At 46.9% G+C, this 19,472-nt stretch overlaps 1 protein-coding gene across 1 annotated transcript; it reads right to left on the bottom strand.

Annotated features, from left to right (window-relative positions):
- Window positions 1–76: 76 nt before the first annotated feature.
- On the bottom strand, window positions 77–13,164 carry REXO4 (REX4 homolog, 3'-5' exonuclease). Its single transcript, XM_056860197.1, has 8 exons — window positions 12,910–13,164; window positions 10,500–10,846; window positions 9,711–9,857; window positions 7,631–7,824; window positions 6,418–6,506; window positions 6,036–6,110; window positions 5,205–5,279; window positions 77–220 (listed from the first exon to the last, which is right to left on the bottom strand). Exons 1-8 carry the CDS (start codon window positions 13,135–13,137, stop codon window positions 77–79), a joined length of 1,299 nt encoding a protein of 432 aa, XP_056716175.1. The 5' UTR covers window positions 13,138–13,164.
- Between the last annotated feature and the right edge of the window lie 6,308 nt (window positions 13,165–19,472).

Below are 19,472 nucleotides of genomic sequence, written 5' to 3'. Positions count from 1 at the left end.
ACCAAATTATTTTAGATTAATTTCTGTATGATGACAGATTCAGCACAAAGAAGCAGCCAGAGACGAAAAGCCATTCTTAAGCTTCAGAGGTATCAGTCAGGACAGGAGGGTAACATCCATGGACTAATTTTCTTTCTGCCTTTGATGGTGTCTTGAGTGATGCTTCCCACTGCTTCTTTACCATCATGTAGAGTCTCATTGCTGCCTGGGCATCCTGGATCTGAGAAAGTGAAACAAGTGGTGAGTTTCAAATCCTCTAAACTAGTGCAAACAGGAGCCTCTGCACAGCTGGAGAAGGAGGCAAGCTCACGGTTGCCCCGTGGCTGAAATGCTGACAGCTCTCCAATGAGCCCCTCCGTGCTGCTCCATCTCTCTTGGGATGAACAACTTACTATTCAACAGCGAGAACATGCTGGGTGTTCAACATTCTAACTGCTTTAATGCTTGAAAATTCCACTCGGCATACTATCAAGTCCCTGATACCATCAGTCTGAACTGTTACATGGACAGTTTGCTATGAGGGTGTGAAATCTGGCCAGAATTTCAGAAAAAATATTATGGCTAGTTACAAAATTTAAGATTTGTCTTGAAGGTGCCCAGAATGCTCAACTAATATTTATGCATCAAAAAGGAAACCTCCAATTTATGCATCAAAATCTTCAATTTATCCCTTTGCTAGTTTGTGTGTGTGTATAAAGTGCCGTCAAGTCGTAGCTGACTTATGGCGACCCCTTTTGGGGTTTTCATGGCAAGAGACTAAGAGGTGGTTTGCCAGTGCCTCCCTTGCACAGCAACCCTGGTATTCCTTGGTGGTCTCCCATCCAAATATTAACCAGGGCTGACCCTGCTTAGCTTCTGAGATCTGACGAGATCAGGCTAGCCTGGGCCAGCTAGTTTAGACTGATTTAAAAAAAATCAAACAGATGCTGCTTGTTAAGTTTTTATCTATTTAAATGTTTCAAAGGGGCCTTGTGTGTGTATGAATACACATACATGTACATAAATAGAAAAGAGGAGTATAAATACTCTAATATGTTTTTAAAAAAATACTGGCATTATGATATATTGCTGTGATTTCCCCCCCTGCATTAACTACTCAAGTTGATTTTGGTTACTACATCAACAACTTAGTTAGCAATTTAAAAGACCCCGTTTTACACCCCCCAAAGCTAGCCCATCGCGATATCTCTGTCTTACTCTATGCTGTGGGCCTTAAAAGAGCCATGCAGAGGCTATCGCAATATTGTTCTGTTGAACAACTAGACATTAATTACTCAACGACAAAAGTTATGGCCTTTGGTGAGTGCCCTAAAGTACGAACATGGAGCATTGATGGCCACAAAATAGATCAGGTACTCAAGTTTAGGAGTAGTCTTACAAGCCTCTGGTTCTAGAAAAGCTCACTAAGAACTAAGGGAGGGCATTATTTTCCAGTCGCTCTTAAGCTTTACCAAGCGAAAACACTGGCACAACTGACATATTAGACTTTACTTGGGCCACCTTCATCTACTTTTGTCCCACTGGAGCGGGTTCAATCTAAATTCTTGAGAGCAGCCCTCCATTTACCTTGTTGCATATCAAATGCTACTGCTAGACTGGAGGCAGGACTGGTGAGGGTGGAGGCAAGGGTTTGTACTGCTTCCATTATTCTTTGGCTTAAATTAAATTGAGACAGCAAGGTAGACTTCCTCTGTTCGTGGAGGATCCACTTAAGTGTTTTGATTTAATAGTTCTTGATAACCTTTTCTCCTTCTCTGTGAATGTACTGAGACAGCGAGGGAAGAAGTCTGCTGCAGTACAAGACAGCTCTGTGTGTTGAGTCAGTGGGGGAAAAGTCATGGTAAATGATAACGGGGACTGGATAGAACCGTTGTGAATCTGTGCTCCTGACTCTGTGAAACTATCCGATAAGCACCGAATGGTGACATGTTATGTCTTAGCCTGGAATTGGGATAAAAGTTCATTCCCCAGTAAAACTGGGGCTCAGTCTTTCTGCTTGTCAACTGCAAGCTGGGCAGCAGCTGTAATAAAACTATTGTCGAAGGCTTTCACTGTCAGAGTTCATTGGTTCTTGTAGGTTATCCGGGCTGTGTAACCGTGGTCTTGGTATTTTCTTTCCTGACGTTTCGCCAGCAGCTGTGGCAGGCATCTTCAGAGGAGTAACACTGAAGGACAGTGTCTCTCAGTGTCAAGTGTGTAGGAAGAGTAATATATACCCCTTTCTGACTATATATTACTCTTCCTACACACTTGACACTGAGAGACACTGTCCTTCAGTGTTACTCCTCTGAAGATGCCTGCCACAGCTGCTGGCGAAACGCCAGGAAAGAAAATACCAAGACCACGGTTACACAGCCCAGATAACCTACAAGAACCAATGTAATAAAACTGTTTTCTCGACTAACGGTCTCAGGTCTCTCTCCTCCGCGAACCTCCGTTTTCCCGTAACAAAATCTTAACCCTCAAGGACTACTACCCCTGCTTCTACAGGATAAGTTCCAGTCAACATGGCTAAAGACAGTCCTTAATAAAATGGCCTGCCTGGGCCTTTCTCCACCTACCCTGTTAACCATGGGCGTAGACCTAGCATCCCGTTTCTTGAAGCAAAGAGTGGAAGACATTGAATGCCAGACAGACCTTGGAAAATCACAATTTTTCCTAGTACCTGTTAAGTCTAGATACTTAGTCTCACCTGCGGCTTATTTTTCTCATCTTGAGCCTATTAATTATAGGAAGGCCTTTGCCCTTGCCAGATTCCAGGCCCTACCATCGGCTGTTTTAGAAGGGAAATACAAGAAGATTCCTAGATCAAAGAGGTTTTGTCCGTGTGGGACGGGACATTGAAACCATCGAACATGCACTGATATGTTGCCCATTCTACCACGAAGTTAGATCAAAATATTGTCGAAGGCTTTCACGGTCAGAGTTCATTGGTTCTTGTAGGTTATCCGGGCTGTGTAACCGTGGTCTTGGTATTTTCTTTCCTGATGTTTCGCCAGCAGCTGTGGCAGGCATCTTCAGAGGAGTAACACTGAAGGACAGTGTCTCTTAGTGTCAAGTGTGTAGGAAGAGTAATATATAGTCAGAAAGGGGTTTGAGCTGAATCATTGTCCTGCAAAAAGTAACAAAGGTAATGTGCTAACCATTGTCCTGTAAGTATCAAGATAATGTGGTATGTTAATATGGAACCATTGTATCCTGAAGTGATCTGTTAATGTGTGAAATCCAAAGCTAATCTGCATGGGTATTGTTGACTGTAGTCTTTGTTAGTCTGGAGGTTTTCAAGACAAGAAGCCAAGCCTTAGTCATTCTTGAAGAATAAATTCTTAAAGAATAAATTCTTAAAGAATGAATAAGGCTTGGCTTCCTGTCTTGAAAACCTCCAGACTAACAAAGACTACAGTCAACAATAGCCATGCAGATTAACTTTGCATTTCACACATTAACAGATCACTTCAGGATACAATGGTTCCATATTAACATACCACACCCTCATTAGCACATTATCTTGATACTTACAGGACAATGGTTAGCACATTACCTTTGTTACTTTTTGCAGGACAATGATTCAGCTCAAACCCCTTTCTGACTATATATTACTCTTCCTACACACTTGACACTGAGAGACACTGTCCTTCAGTGTTACTCCTCTGAAGATGCCTGCCACAGCTGCTGGCGAAACGTCAGGAAAGAAAATACCAAGACCACGGTTACACAGCCTGGATAACCTACAAGAACCAGTTAGATCAAAGCTTATTTCCTCCCTGCTTGGTAAATTCCCTGAAGAGTCAGTTGAGCTTTTGGCAAAGAAGCTCCTATTAGGAGAAGACCCTCAGCTTACACTCCAAACTGCCAAGTTCTGCGCTGTTGCTATTAAAATATGCAGAACTTTATTAGAGAATGATTGTTAGAATATTTTACAATTTTATCAATTTTAAGGTGATAATTTTAATCAGGGGTTGCTTTTATTGATCTTACACCTTTATTTGTAGAGGCAGCCTGTGACTCAAAACTATTGAATCTGGAAATTTTGATGTGTTGGTATGTGATTGGTCACTTGACCGTATTAATGAAGTTGAAGTTGATTTTGGAAGGATGGTAACTTGACTGGTGTTTGTTATTTTGGACTGTCCTCTCATCTGAGCAATTCACTACTAAACCTTTTGATTACTCAAGGGCTGATGAAAAGAAGTATTAGAATTCACCTGAAGGTTGCTGATGGAGATTCCTGAAGCTATTTCTTGACCTGCCTGGCTTTTTCAGATGGCTGTCTTATCAAACAAAATGGAGGTACTGAAGACTTGAATAGATTAATTAGTATATCTGAGGGCAGGTATTCACCCACAGGTATACAATGTGGATGAACTGGTGGTGGTGGAAAGTACAGCCAGCAAGTTACAGCTGACTTATGATGACCCCTCATGGGGTTTTCAAGGCAAGAGAAGAACAGAGATGGTTTGCCAGTGCTTGCTTCTGCTTAGCAACCCTGGACTTCCTCAGTAGTCTTCCATCCAAGTACTAACCAGGGCCAACCCTGCTTAGCTTCTGAAGCCTGACAAGATTTGGCTAGCCTGGACCATTCAAGTCAGGGCAGTATGTGAACTCCCTCCACTTAAAAGCATAGTCTCTGAAGTGATCTGAACTTCTATCTGCAACCATAGATTTTTGATGGCTGTTTCGTACATGAAGTGGTGAACACGCATTTTTTTTTAGTTTACAGTCCAAATGCACCCTTAAAGAACAAAAAAACCTGCTGCTAATGCGCTAGCTAAATCATTCTGACACAAGCAAGAGCTGCATTCGCCATTTCAGAAGAGGTGAGCTAGAGATTCAGACAACGCTCATTTATGATGAAGTTGATGTAAAGCGGATTAGCTATGCAGGAGGAAAGGAAGCATGATTGTCTAGTACATCAAACATGATGCTCCATGTAACAAGAAGAATAGGTCAATTGGACCAAGTTGTAACTATGTAAAATGGAACTTCCATGTTCAATGCAATATATCTCTGATTAGCAGAAAGGCTGGAATTAGCCCATTTCTAAGACTTTGGGAGATAACAAAAACCACCCCCTGCAAAAACTTAATACACTTCCCACCCTTTCCTTCAGGAGTATCTGGCTGACTGCTCTTGAAGACCTAATGTTGGACTCTGTGGGCCTTTGGTCTGATCAAGTGAAGCAGTTCTTTGGACAGAATACATACCGAGTTGTGCTCCGAACACTGTACATTCACATTCAGCAGTTTCTCACAAAGAAGTTTCAGGGATGGTCTCCCACTCTATGGAAACAAAAAAACATTGCGTCTGAAGATGAGAACTTTGCTTTGTTTCCCAATGTTGCTTGGAAACTACCCATAACTTATTCTGCAGGGACAGCCTGATAGATTAGTTGTTCAGAAAGCCCCAGGGATCTGAGATCCTCACTCTGGAAGCACCCAAACAAAAACAAATGAAACTTTCAGCAGAATCACAGAAAGATAATCCCCTGATGGAATACCAGCAGAAAGAAGTGGAGAATTGCTCCTGGAATTCCCTATTTGCATTATTTAGTATAAGATGCTCTGAATATGAAAAAAGCAGAGTATAAATCAAAATATATAAAAATGACTTCCCTTTTTAACAAAAGCAAATTAGTCCACTGGTGCTCCCACCAACAAAAACCAATGAGTCACTTCCCCGTATGGGCTAAATAAAAGCTGAGCCAACAAGAGTGCATCCAGCACTTAATTTTCTTTGTTGCCATGAAATGCTAGACTCCAGTTCAGGAACCAAGTTCCTGCAACAGCTTGGCAGGGAGTTTTTGCCACTTGGAGAAGATAAGGAGTGATGTTTCTTCACAAGATGAAGAATTAGAAGCCAACCAGATTTTTGCAGGTTATTCCAGGTGCCTGAACTGGCAATGTGGTTCTTTGGACAACTAAGTTGATTCTATTTTCAATAAATATCCTGAAACTGTCCATTGTTCTATTAATTGCTCACAAACTCCTCGATCAAGGCGCTGTTGTGGCAAAAAGACTGAACAACTCAGGGCTTACCTTGACCTGCTGTCTGAAAGGCTTGTATCTTTGTGTGTCCCGGATTCTCTTTTTAGGATGGTCAAGAAACAGAATCTGAAACGTCAAATGCATCTCCTGTAATTGCTCAGCGAGCAGATAGTGGGTATGAATCAGACTACTTGCTAAAACAAAGTAGGAGACTTAGCTGCAAGATCATGCAACAGTCTGAAAATAAAGAATAATCCAAGGCAGAAGCAACCAGCATTTTGCACACCACCACAGGAAGGCTGCACACTCAGCTAGGGAATATCGCAAAGTGGAAGACTTCAATGAATACGATTATGCATCTCTGGTGGAAAAAAAGGAACTGGTCGAAAATCCACAGACATCAACACTAAAATGCAAGGCTTTGGTTCTGTACCTTTAAGTCATTGTGAAGAGCATGTCCAACAAGAATCCTTCCTCTTAGGATGTCAGCCACCTCCTTCTGAACAACTTTAAAGTCTTCCCCTAAACAAGTGAAAAGAACAGGGAAAAAACATTATCAATAAACACAGAATGGAAAGAATGAAATAACGCCTCACCCAAGGGTTGATGTCTTTCCAGAAATTTCCACTGGTATTTCTTGGCAAGCACCATGACCCAAACAAAGACCCACATTAAGCAGTGCCCTGAAAAGCAATGCTCACAAAGAGCAAAACGATCCCCATTTCCAGAGGATTCCATATTTTCCCTTGTTTTTTAATTATCATCAAAAAGCCTTCTGAAGGGAGTTTCCTGGAAAGCACCAGACTACCTTTAAACCGCTCCCCCCCTTCAATCTTGCCTCCAAGCAGCTAACAAGCTTTGTAATGTTAAAAAGAATAGAAAAACCAGTTAAAACAATTCAAACATCAATCAAATAAAACAACAACAGCATAACATATGCTGAAAGCCAGTGTGGTGTAGTGGTTAGAGTATCAGACTAGGATCTGGGAGACCCAGGTTCAAATCCCCACTGTGCCATGGAATCTTGCTGGGTGTCCTTGGGCCAGTCACATACTCTCTGACTAACCAACCTCACAGGGTTGTTGTGAGGATAAAATGGAGGGTCCCTACTGGGTAGAAAAGTGGGGTATAAGTGAAGTAAGCAAACAAACGTATGCCAAGTCTTATCCTCTGCTGCCAATGGGAACAGCTCCCTGCCCTCCTCTAAGTGACAGCCCTTCAAATACTTTAAGAGAGTGATCATGTCCCCCCTCAACCTTCTCCAGACTGAACATTCCCAACTCCCTCAGCCTTTCCTCATAGGGCTTGGTCTCCAGGCCCCTGATCATCCTTGTTGCTCTCCTCTACACCCACTCCATTCTGTCCACATCCTTTTTGAAGTGAGGCCTCCAGAACTGCACACAGTACTCCAGGTACAGCCTGACCAATGCAGTGTACCGCAGAACGATGACATCTTGCGATTCAGATGTTATGCCTCGGTATATCAACAGAGGAGTAACATCCAAATTTCACATCCTACCCCTCCTGAGTGGAAAGATCTCAGGCAGCATAGGACTGACTAAGGCAGCTGCAGATGTTCTATCTGGCATATTAGCTGCAAATAAAATTTATTTATTTATGTTTGCAAAGGTACAGTGGCCACCTACCTGTTTTTAAGTTCTCCGGCCGAATACCACTCACGGCTGTTCTGTAGTCTGTCACTTTTTCCGTGGCCTTGATGTACTTGTCATAAACACACTTGCCAAACTGGTTCACAAGGGTCACACGGGCCACAATGCTGTCTTCACCCTTCGGCCCCACGCCTACCATCTCACAGTCCATGGCCACGGCTCTGGTCAAGCTGCCAAAGAGAGTCTTGTTCAGTGACATACTGCCAAGGTGATGGACAACAGCCATTGCTGGCTGGCTGCCCACATCAGCTTTGCTGCGTTGAGACAGGGTAACACTCCCATTCAAAGGTACCACTTCCGGGGGGGACGGGTGCAAACCCATGTGCCAGACTCCTATCATGAAGCCTTCCATGAGTTTTTTCTCCTGGAATCACTTTTGAAAGAAGATTCAATGAGCACAAGACCTCCTGTAGCAACTGGCCCCAGGAAATGCCACCCAAACAGCCCATCAAAAGGTTTATTAACCTTCCCTTAGAGGCTTTGGGTAAGGATAAGTAACGGGGGGATCTTACCCAGCTCTGAAAGGCCAGACACACCCTATTGTCTCTTTCGGTCCCTTTCTCCCAGGCTGAAGCACAATGACCGAACACACTGCAATCCCCTTTCTTGCCCAGTGAGCCATGCAGGAGGCTTCACAGCTGCCTTATCCTGAATCAGACTCTTGGTCCACCAAGGTCAGTATTGTCTACTTAAACTGGCAGCCAGGGTTTCAGGCAAAGGTCTTTCACATCAACTACTGCCTGGTCCTTTCAATTGGAGATTCCAGGGACTGAAGTTGGGACCTTCTGCACGCCAAGCAGAGGTTCTACTGCTGAGCCCAGACACTCTATTACTGCACACCTCAGCTACTCACTCCCATGCCCCAAACAGATGCAGGGAAATTGTCACGAGCAACTGAGATACCTGGAGGAAGTGTTCTGTCCAAGTCTCTGCTGTTGCTCACCCTGGGAAGGAGGGAATTAAAGAGCCCTTTGCCTGTGTCCCAACTCCCAAGGTGGGAAGAAATCAAGAGATGGAGCTGCTGCCACCCTCCGCCACCCACCTTTGCTCACTTCAAAATACTGTCCCAGCTAAAAATTAACTGCTGGCTACCAGGGCTTCCGTTTCCGCAGGAACTTCTGGCTTGATCTGTACCTTTCACTGAAGGAGAAACCCAACTAGCAGATGGCTCTATATGCTTCCTGCACTAAATACATTCAAATTTTGCATCCAAGATTCTGAACCAAGAAAAGCTGGATTCTTCAGCCACTGTGGTTGTGCCAGCTGAACACATTCGTTCTTTTATTTTGCACAATCTGCATTTACTTTGGCCTTGCTAGGTATGGGAAGGGGAACAAGTTATGCAAAACCACAGACCCCTGTCCTCAACCTTTGAAGCCACGCCTCCCCCAAACGTGTGAGACTTCAGCAGACACACTTTTAAACACGTCTTCACGGCCATAAGAAACTTGCTCAGTGGAAGAGGCAACATTAAAGTCATTGGCAGCGAGGTGAACCAGAGGAAGAGAAGTCAGCTTAATCCCCATTCTCATTTTGGAAGACTAACCACAGAAAAGTACAAGTTTTAATCAATTTAAATAACACCTTAATCCACTATCTTCTGCTGATTAATTGGCAGAAGTCAAGTTAATTAGTGAAAACAAATTTTAATTGAGGGGAAGGCTGTGAGCTGAAAAAAGACTTCCTTTCTTTTCCATTCTGGTATGTACGTGGTTCCTGGCCTCCTCACTTTCATGTTTAGGAGACAGCTGGAGACAGTTTTATTTAAAACTGCATTTGATTACAGCAGCCCTAAATTGTGATTTTACACACAAAAAATAAAATCAAAATTTAATCTAGTTTATGTATTTTATTATTATTCTGTCACCATGTGCTCCATAAGGAAGAAAGGCAGCTAACAGATATGTTATCCAGAATGTCCCAACATCCAAGTTTATGAGAAGATTAATCATTGCAAAAGCAAACTACTGTTGAACTAATAATTATTTGATGGACTGGCAGCTCTACCCTAAATTGATTCATACTGGAACAAATTGATTCATACTGGAACATATACCCTTCAAAAGCCTTCTCCTTCACCAATGTCTGCTCTGCTGGCTGCTGGGGCATCTCTTCAACCCCCAGGTGTTTCCGGGCAATGCTTGCTGCTTCTGGTCCCAAGGCGGCTTCAATGTCGTCTGGATCCACGTCGTCAAACCAGATGCTGGAATGCAACACAAAAGTTACATGGTGATCAAGCAGGCAAGGCTGCAGCAAGTAAAGGTTTCAGCTTGGTCTAAGCGGACCAGAGGTCAAGCAACTGCTTGGTTGTTGCAATCATTCTCACTCAGCCTAGCCTATTTCGTAGGGTTGTTGTGAGGGCAAACATGAGATGATCCCCGATCCTTGAAAGACGGAGAGTTCATCTGAAATCCCTCAAGGGTTCACCTGCGCACAGTCACCTGCTTGAAACCAGATGAATGGCCATTGCAAGGCCACCTTAAAATCCCCGGTAGCTCTGGGCAGGGTGCACGGCCAGGCAGGAAGACGCAGGTGCCTCTGCATCTCTTCCCCTTCATCACCTCACTAAGTATTTGCAAGATCCATCACCAATGGGACCACAGAACACATTTTAAAAGGGTCGGATGGGAGGGTTTCATTAATTACATGCAAGCAAGACTGGACTTGCGTAATTCTGATCCAACCAACTCAGGTATCTGGCTGCCCAGACACACGGAATTTCATATTGGGCTTAAAAAGCCCTTTCTGGCCATAACACTGACAAGCCTGAACGTTTGAGGCTGATACCACAGAACGAGAATTATTCTTCCCGTTCTGCCAAAAAATTTCTATGCAAAGTACTTACTCTGCCGGCTTTTCAGGTTTCCTTCTTTTATGCTTAATGTCTCCGAGGTCCCTCTCAACGTGGCCATTGCTTTCACCTCCCTTGTGCTCTTCCTTATTTTTCTGGGCTTGGCTCAAGTTCCTTCCATGAGCAGATCTTTTCCATTTGGGAAGGGCTGGGTGAACAAGGGTTTCAGCGTGAACTTGCTTGGCATTCTCGCAAGGCTTGCCTTTTAACCTCTTCTCAGCTCCATTTACTTCTGCCAGTCTGGGGACAGTGCCTTCCTCTTTGGCTGCACATTTCTTCTTGGAGCACATGCCAAGTCCAGTAACAGCAGCATCAAAACTGGCAGCCTTTTGCCTCAGTAGCTTCTGTGACAAAACAAATCCACACGTTTGAATTCAGCAGAGGTTGAAGGGCTCAATCAAGCAACCCTTTTAATCTAACAACCCCCGCCCCCCCCGGCACTGCCGTATCATAAAAAGATGTAATGGTCCATGCAAGAACAACAGCCGTCCAACACCTTTTATTGGGGCCAACCAAATTGGCCCAAAACACTGAGCAAGCTTTCAAGCTCACCAGAGCACTTTATCAGGCTGGGATGATACAAAATTTAAGAAGAAAGAAGGGTAGAAGGTAGAATTCTCAGCCATGATCTTAAGATCAGCCATGATCTTAACAGGCATCCTCTGCCAGACCTTAAGAACACAGCATTCTACCTTCTACCTTTTGTAACATTCAGTCTGGTGAAGAGCTTTGGTGAGCTTGGAAGCTTGTACTTTGTATACGCCAGGTTGGTTGGTCCTAATAAAAGGCATTACATGGATCTTGTTGCTGCCGAATTATGCAGTTCAACTACTTTTTCCTGTATAGGAAAAATGGAAAAAGCTCCGGAACACACCATTATACCAGTGTAAATGTAAACAGGGGCATAGCTCAGCTGCTGATTCAACACAGGCCAAGAGGCAGGCAAAGAGATTAGCCAAATTCAGGGAAGATGACTCTATTGTAAGGGTCAGCAATCTTGAGTCAAACCTGGACCTCTAGCCAAGAGGCAAAGGATAAATATGGAGGTAGTGGAGATTGTGGGAAGGAAGGGCCTTGGACCATCACTCCCCCAACTCCAAAACTGCTCACCAGCAATTCATTATTGGTCAGCAGCCTAACAGCCACTATTGTGAGTGTGTAAAGTGTCATCAACTCACAGCCAACTTATGTCAACCCCACACGGTTTTCAAGGCAAGTGAGAAGCCGAGGTGGTTTACCATTGCCTTCTTCTGCAAAGTCTTCCTTGGTGGTTTCCCATCCAAGCACTTACCTGGCTTAGAGTCTGAGATCTGACATGATTGAGCTATACTATACCATTTCACGTGCTTGACAACTACTATTAGCCATGATAAATATAAATATGCCAGCTAAACAGATCCTCCTTACAGCGGCAATATACCTCTGGATAGTAGATTCTAGGGACAGACAACAGGGGAAGCTGTGTGAGCTTCTGATGGGATCTGTTGGCTGGCAGTGGAAAAAGGAATGCTGAATGTTTATGCTAAAGTTTATAGACAGATGTTTTTTCCACAAAAGACCCTCAGAGCAGTTTCCAATAAAAAGGTCAGAAATACCAGGAGCTTATAAATTCAGACCTAGCTTACCAACTCACTAGTCCAAAGACCCACTAAGGCATGAATATCAAGTTATGTCCACTTCAAATTATCTCAGGTCCATCTGGAAGTATTACCCATTGCGGGCAGACCATCATAATGGGTCTTTGATCTTTCACCAGGTAGTGATTTGTCTGTAATAAACTTCCCCACCCACAGATCATCCTCATATTGTCCACTACAGAACACTTAACAGGATTCGACCTGGCTTCATTCAACCAGGCCTTTCTAAAATAAACCAGTTGACTTCCTTCATCTCTGACCATATAATGTCCACTAGACATTTTATTTCTTGACTTTAAAGTAGCAAATGAAGGATTGGTATGATCACAGGAAAGAAGGGTTCAATGAGTTGCCAGAGGAAAGGAAACCCACAAACATCCAACTCTTCTCCAAATATATGTATGCTACATCTTCTCTTGTATTTAAATTTATGGAAGACTTTCCTCCATACCAGAAATTGCCCGATCTGCCAAAATTAACTTCCAATTGGCACAACATTCCACAGACACACTGGAACACTCTCTAAAGTTTCCACAGAGAAAAACTAGAGCAGGACAGAAAAATCAGAGAACAATACTAGATAGACCTTTGGGGATGTTCTTAAATGGGTGTCAACAATCTTCCCAAGCTTGAACAATCTTCCCAAGAGTATCATGGCCCAGAATGGATCTGAAATGAGACCACCTCCTCCAAACCCAGCCCTCTGTCTGGATCTACCAGGAAGGGCCTGGTTCAGGCTCAGAGGAGGAACTGTTGCTGGGACATACCTCCTGCAAGGCCTTCCAGTTAGATGAAACTTCCTGGGGAGTTTTGGGTGGCAACCATGTCACCACATTGGTACTTTTTTGCGTTTTCTTCTCTGCCAGCTTGATTTTTTGTTTCCAAAATAATCTTTTCTTCTTCTTTTTTTTTCTATGTTGGTTTTTAAGATTCGCAGGCTTGTCTGTGCCATTACTTTTTGGAGATTTTAAGTCTTTGCTTCTTATTTTTGCCATGAAGACACTCAATTACTTCTGGTCACAAACATTTCTGAAACCAAAAACAAACAAACAAACAAACGTTTACATTGAATGTTCACATACTCACATTCTTTTTATGCCCTTCCATTGTTTACTAACAGCAGCTTAATACCTTCATTTTTGTAAACTATTTAAAGAATGAATATCATTGAATTAAAAAAAATTAAATTATGCATTCTCCAGAGACTTACTCAAAGCAGCGACCAAGTAAAACTGACACAAAAATAATAAAAATATAAGAATTTCCAATAATAAAAGTTTTTTAAAAACCCATCTTAATTTTTACTGATACTTGTTATTTTTCTCTATATACATAATTCTCTTTAATCCTTTTTGGGGTCTTTATAATATTTGCATATATGAAAATAGAAAAAAACTACACCTCTGGGTCACTCAACATGAACACACCTGCAATGATATCAAAAGAACATATTTGGAAATTACTTTTCTACTCCAACAATGCCATTCCAAGCAGAGATACACTCTTCTAAATCAATTAAAACTAATGGGCTTAGGAGGGTTTTTTGAATACACATGAAGCCGCCTTACACGGAACCAGATCATGGGTCTATCAAAATCTGTATCTGGCTACTCTTATGGCAAGGATTCCCCCCTCTCTCTCTCTCTGTTCAAGGTCTTTTTCATCACTACTGCCTGAGATACCAGGGATTGAACCTGGGACCTTCCACACACAAAGCAGGTGTCCTAACCCAGAGCCACAGCCTCTCTTTAGGGCACAACTGTGCCTAGGATTGCATAGCACTGGTAGTGGATTGGACTGTTGGCACACAACACGCAGATCAGGTTGGGGGGGGGGAGCCACGTTAGCCCCCATTGCAGTAAAATAAGATTATTGTAGCACCCAACCAACAGATTTATCACACCAGATGCATCCAGCGAAGCATAAGCGGGCTTGAGCCTCAAGACGTTTTGTTCATATGCCGTTTATGGAGGCTGATTCCTAAGAAAGGGTCTTTAAGTTTAGCAGCCCTCAAGCACCCCTCCCCACGCCCGGGGATGTTAGGTCCCGACGGCTATTCTGTGGTCACACTTTCTTGTTCCACCCCAGGGATGCCTCGAGACACGGCAGGTGCCCTCCCTCATCTGCCATGTAAGTGATAAATCACCAGCGCGAGGGCAAGTGGCCGGTTCACTATAAGCTAACCGTTTACCAGAGACTTACTCACAAGAGCACCACTGCTGTTCATCTAAAGCTTACAACGGAATACAAAACGTTGATGTTTTGTTGATGTTTTGTATTCCGTTGTAAGCTTTAGATGAACAGCAGTGGTGCTCTTGTGAGTAAGTCTCTGGTAAACGGTCAGCTTATAGTGAACCGGCCACTTGCCCTCGCGCTGGTGATTTATCACCTACATGGTACTCCCTCATTTGCCAGGCACTTGGCACACGCCCAGAAGCACGCTGCACATTCTCAGAGGGAAGGCAGTCTGCACACGCTTCGAGGCCACGCGGTAATAACAGCCCCACCCAGCACTCGAGTTTCTTCTGTCTTTTTGCTGGCCTCGGCCCCCCTCCCCCAAGCCTTTCCGAAGGGAAATGGACACTTCTTGCCCCCCAACGTGCTTCTTACCGTACCGCGGCGGCGGAGCAGCAGCTCACGCGCCGCCCCTTCCTGGTCCGTCCCTCAAGCTCAGCCGGCGGGAAACGCGGCCCGCGGCACTCGGGTTCCTGCTGGCGGCGGGGCGGGGCGGAAAGGAGCGCGCGAAGCCAGGTGGGGGAGGAGGGGGAGGTGGGGGAGGAGGGGGCGGCCAGCTGCCTCTAAAGTTGCCTCCAGGGAAACTGACGTCTGTAGTTTAGGGATCAGTTGTAATTGCAGGTCAGCCCCAGACCCCGCCTGGAGATGGGCAGCCCTCGGTTTGGGGGCTGAAACTCAGGGCGGCGAGTAGGCATCTTCGGCCCCTCAGTGGTCTCCACACGCTTGATGGCATCTTCTCATCACCTTTCACGGTAACTTTAGCACGCTGGTTCCCAACTGGGTGTGAGGGTCTCTGTCTTTGTGTCTCTGCTTTCCATCACCTGCTGTGTTATCAGTGAACTCGTAAAAGCAGTTCACACCTTCTGGTCTCAGGCGCCAGGCCTGATGGCCCATGTATCTTCCCCCCCCCCGCTGTTCTTCCTGCCAGTACTCCCTCAGGCCGATGCGGCCTTGGAAGTGTGATAGCCGCCCAGACTTCCTGGGATCTGTCTGATGTTTTGTATTATGCCAAGCTTGTAACTTCCCATAACAATAAGTGTGAACCCCAGTGCCCCAGTGCCCTGGAGTCAATATATTCTGTAAACCCGTATAGCCCCTCACTTGCAACTTTCTACCTGTGCCTGTCTCATCTCCTGAAGGCTTCAATAAATCGATTGTTTCTGTATCAACGTCTGAGCAACTGATTTGGAGAAGCAAACTCAGAGAGGGGGATCTCTCACATTAAGTTGCAAGTCCTTGCCTCTCGGACTGCAGCTGTACCGCTTTGGACAGAATGTCAGCCGACGAGGACACCACCCCTAACCCCGATGCCCCCAAGGAACCGGACGAGCCGGAGAAGCCGGACCCTAAAGAGGAGGGAGCCAAGCCAAAGAAACCGAAGGGTCGCGCCCCCGACCAAGATCGGGACGGACGTCCCCGGGGGCTCACTTATTGGCTGGACTCTCCCAAGGGCTGGTCGCTCTCGCGGACTGCGGCGAAGGATCGCCGGTTGGCCTTCCCCAGCACGGGACTCGAAGGGGACCCGGCCCGCAAAGAGGCCCTCATGGAGGAAGAACGAAAGCAGTGGCAGGAAGACCGCCGGGCTATGCAGGAACAGATGGAGATCATGCAACGCGTAATGGGTGAGATGGCCACGACCCTAGATGCGCTGAAATTGCAACCTCCAGCCGGTGCTCCCCCAGACGGGGCGCCAGTAGTTCCGCCCGCAACCCCTGCCCCCCCGGCCCGTCGGGACCTGAAAGTCACGTATGACGGGTCGGGAGACCAGTTGACCTTTTTTATGGTCCAAGTAGACATTTTTATGCGGGAACAAGGCCGAACCTTCGTTTCTGAGGAGTCCCGGGTGCAGTACGTGGCTTCCTTACTGCAAGGGGAGGCGGCTGCCTGGATGGTGTTGCAGTATGAACTCCGCTCGCCGGTGCTGCGAACCCTGGACGAGTTCATGGTAGCACTCCGAAACCGTTTTGAGGACCCGACTCTAGGTGAGCGGGCTAAAGCCTCCCTGATGCAACTGCGCCAAGGGACTAAGTCGGTGGCGCAGTATGCAAGTGAGTTCCAGTCACTGGCTAGCCGAATTCTGGACTGGAGTGAGGCTACCTTGGTACAATGTTTCAGGGAGGGTCTCAACCCAGACCTCCAACATTGGGCCTTCATGCAAGGGAACCCCCCGGATGTGGAAGGTTGGGTTCGCCATGCTGCTGACATCGAGAATCGCAAACAACTCCTGAACTTGTCCAAGCAACGGATTGGGCGAGACCCCAGGCCCCGGGGTGACCGTGGCCGGGAACTCCGGCAAGGGGGTGGCGGGGTCCTCTCGGCCGCGGAACGCCGCAAGCGGTTCGAGGCCGGCGTCTGCCTGATCTGCGGGGGAAAGGGTCACTTTGCATCGCAATGCCCCTCTCGCTCAGGCCGTCCGACCCCTCCCCGCCAAACCCAGGCCGAGCCGACGAAACCGGCCGCCGACAGCCAGCCTCGCCGCAGAAGTGGACCACTGAGCCGGCGCTCCGGCGCACCCTCCGCTCTCCACGCACGTCCCCAGGATGGGGCATCCGACTCTACGGTCCCATCGGGGTCCCGGATTACAAATACCGTCTTTGATTCGGACGGCTCCCCGGAGGCCACTACCCCGTCCCCCTCTTCCAGCGAGGAGGAAGAGTGGGAACAGCCGGCAAAAAACGCCGTCGGTCTGCTGTAGAGGGGGCTCCGCAGCAGACCGTCCCTATCGTTGTGCAAGGAGCTCCACCGATGGTAAGCGCCCAAGAGGACAATGTATTTGTGCGTGTCCATCTGTCCCTACCCAAAGGGGGTCCCCCGTTAGAGGTCCCCGCGTTGGTCGACTCGGGGTGTGCCCGCACCATGATAAATGAGGAAACTGCCAAGAAGTTGGGTGTCCGGCGCAAGCGGCTTCCGGGACCCCTCCGTTTTTCCCAAATGGACGGGAGTGACTTTAAACGGGGCCCGGTGACCCACAGAACTGCAGCCGTGATTATGTCCGTGGGGGAACATTGGGAACGGTTGTATTTCACTATCGCCCCTATTGTAACCCCTGTGGTGTTAGGGATGAACTGGTTAAGGGGGCACAATCCCTCCATTGATTGGGTTAAACGGGTGCTTTCCTTCCCCGAAAACCCCTGTGGGTTGCATGACAAGGAACGGGTACTCAGGACTCCAGCCGCCGCACTGGTAGGGTCCCCCGCCCCAGTCTCTCCTCAATTACCCTCTGAGTACTCGCAATTTACTGATGTTTTTGATGTTAGAGAGTGCGACGAACTGCCTCCCCACAGAGAAACGGACTGTGCCATCGAGATTGTAGGGGAAGGCAAACTGTCTAAGGGAAAGGTTTACCCCATGAGCCCTAGTGAAAAGACAGTGTTGCGAGACTATCTGGATGTCAATCTGGCGAGGGGTTTCATACGCCCCTCCAAGGCTCCTTATTCAGCCCCAGCTTTCTTTGTAAAGAAAAAGACGGGAGATTTAAGACTGTGTATTGACTTTCGCAGACTGAACGCAGTCACCCAGTCTAATGCTTACCCCCTCCCTCTTATTCCTGACCTTCTAGCACAATTAAAGGAGGGCCGAATCTTCACCAAACTGGACTTGGTAGAAGCCTACCACCGCATTCGCATCAAAGAAGGAGACGAACCCAAAACGGCCTTTTCCAGTTGTTTTGGGATGTTTGAGTACCTAGTCATGCCGTTCGGACTTTCGGGGGCTCCGAGTGTCTTTATGCAATTAATTAATGAGGTTTTGCATGATTTGCTGTTTCGGGGGGTGGTGGTATTTCTCGATGACATCCTTATTTACTCTGAAACCATGGAAGACCATGTGCGCCTAGTGCGAGAGGTGCTCCAGCGGCTGCGGGAGCACAAACTGTATGCTAAGGTGTCCAAATGTGAATTCCACCAACCCTCCATTACATTTCTGGGGTATGTGATCTCCCACCAAGGGTTGGAAATGGACCCCGCCAAGGTCCAGGCAGTGCGGGACTGGGAACCCCCCACTACCCGCCGCCAACTTCAGCAGTTTTTGGGGTTTGCCAATTTTTACCGGAACTTCATTCCTAACTTTGCCCAAGTTGCGCTTCCCCTCACTGCCCTGTTGCGTACCAAGGACAAGGGGGCTAGCGCCGCGCTTCCCTCAGCCCGTTTGCAATGGTCCCCCCAGTGCCAGCTAGCTTTTGAACGTTTGAAGCTACTTTTTTCATCCGAACCCGTTTTGCACCAAGCCTTTTGTGGTGCAAGTGGATGCCTCGGATGTAGCCATGGGCGGGGCCCTATTGCAGAGGGATGAGGGGGGACGGTTGAGACCATGCGCCTACTTCTCCAAGAAGTTTTCCCAGTCTGAAATCAACTGGGCCATTTGGGAGAAGGAGGCAGCAGCGGTCAAACATGCCCTTACCATATGGCGACACTTCTTGGAAGGGGCCGAACTGCCATTCGAAGTGTGTACCGATCACAAGAATCTTGAGGCCCTCAAGGGGGCTAGAAAACTCAATGCCAAACAGGTTCGGTGGGCCCAATTCTTCGCTAAGTTCCGGTTCACTCTCAGACATGTCCCTGGCAAAGAAAATGCCCTAGCCGACGCTTTGTCACGACTTCCCCAGTATCGCAACGATTTCGATCGCCCAGTCGACTCCCTGTTCACTCCCGAGCAGCGAGGGGAAGTTCCTAGCTTAGCCGTCACCACCCGGTCCCAAGCCCGACCACCGGAGACCCCCCCTACACTCAAAGGCATCCCGGAAGCCTTCCAACAGCGACTCCGGGACGCCTCCTTGCAGGAGGAGGAGCATCACCTCCTCCCCACTGGTCTGGAACGTACCAACACTTGGTGGGTGCAAGGGGGGAAACTGTACGTCCCCTCCTCTCTTCGCAAGGAAGTATTGGGACTTGTACATGGTGCCAGGCTAGCGGGTCATTTTGGTTTCATAAAAACGCTTCACCTGGTTCGAAGACAATTCTGGTGGCCCGGTATGAGATCTGATGTAGAGTTGTATGTGCGCAGCTGCCCCACCTGCGCCACAGCCAAGAAACGGATGGGAAAACCCCCAGGGCTTCTCAAACCGCTTGAGAGCCCCTCCCGTCCCTGGGAAGTCATC

This window comes from Euleptes europaea, chromosome 14 (assembly GCF_029931775.1).
Source record: "Euleptes europaea isolate rEulEur1 chromosome 14, rEulEur1.hap1, whole genome shotgun sequence".
In the NCBI taxonomy this organism is placed as follows: Eukaryota; Metazoa; Chordata; class Lepidosauria; order Squamata; family Sphaerodactylidae; genus Euleptes; species Euleptes europaea.
The sequence above is the reverse complement of the archived record's forward strand: the minus strand, read 5'-3'. Positions and strand labels throughout refer to the sequence as shown.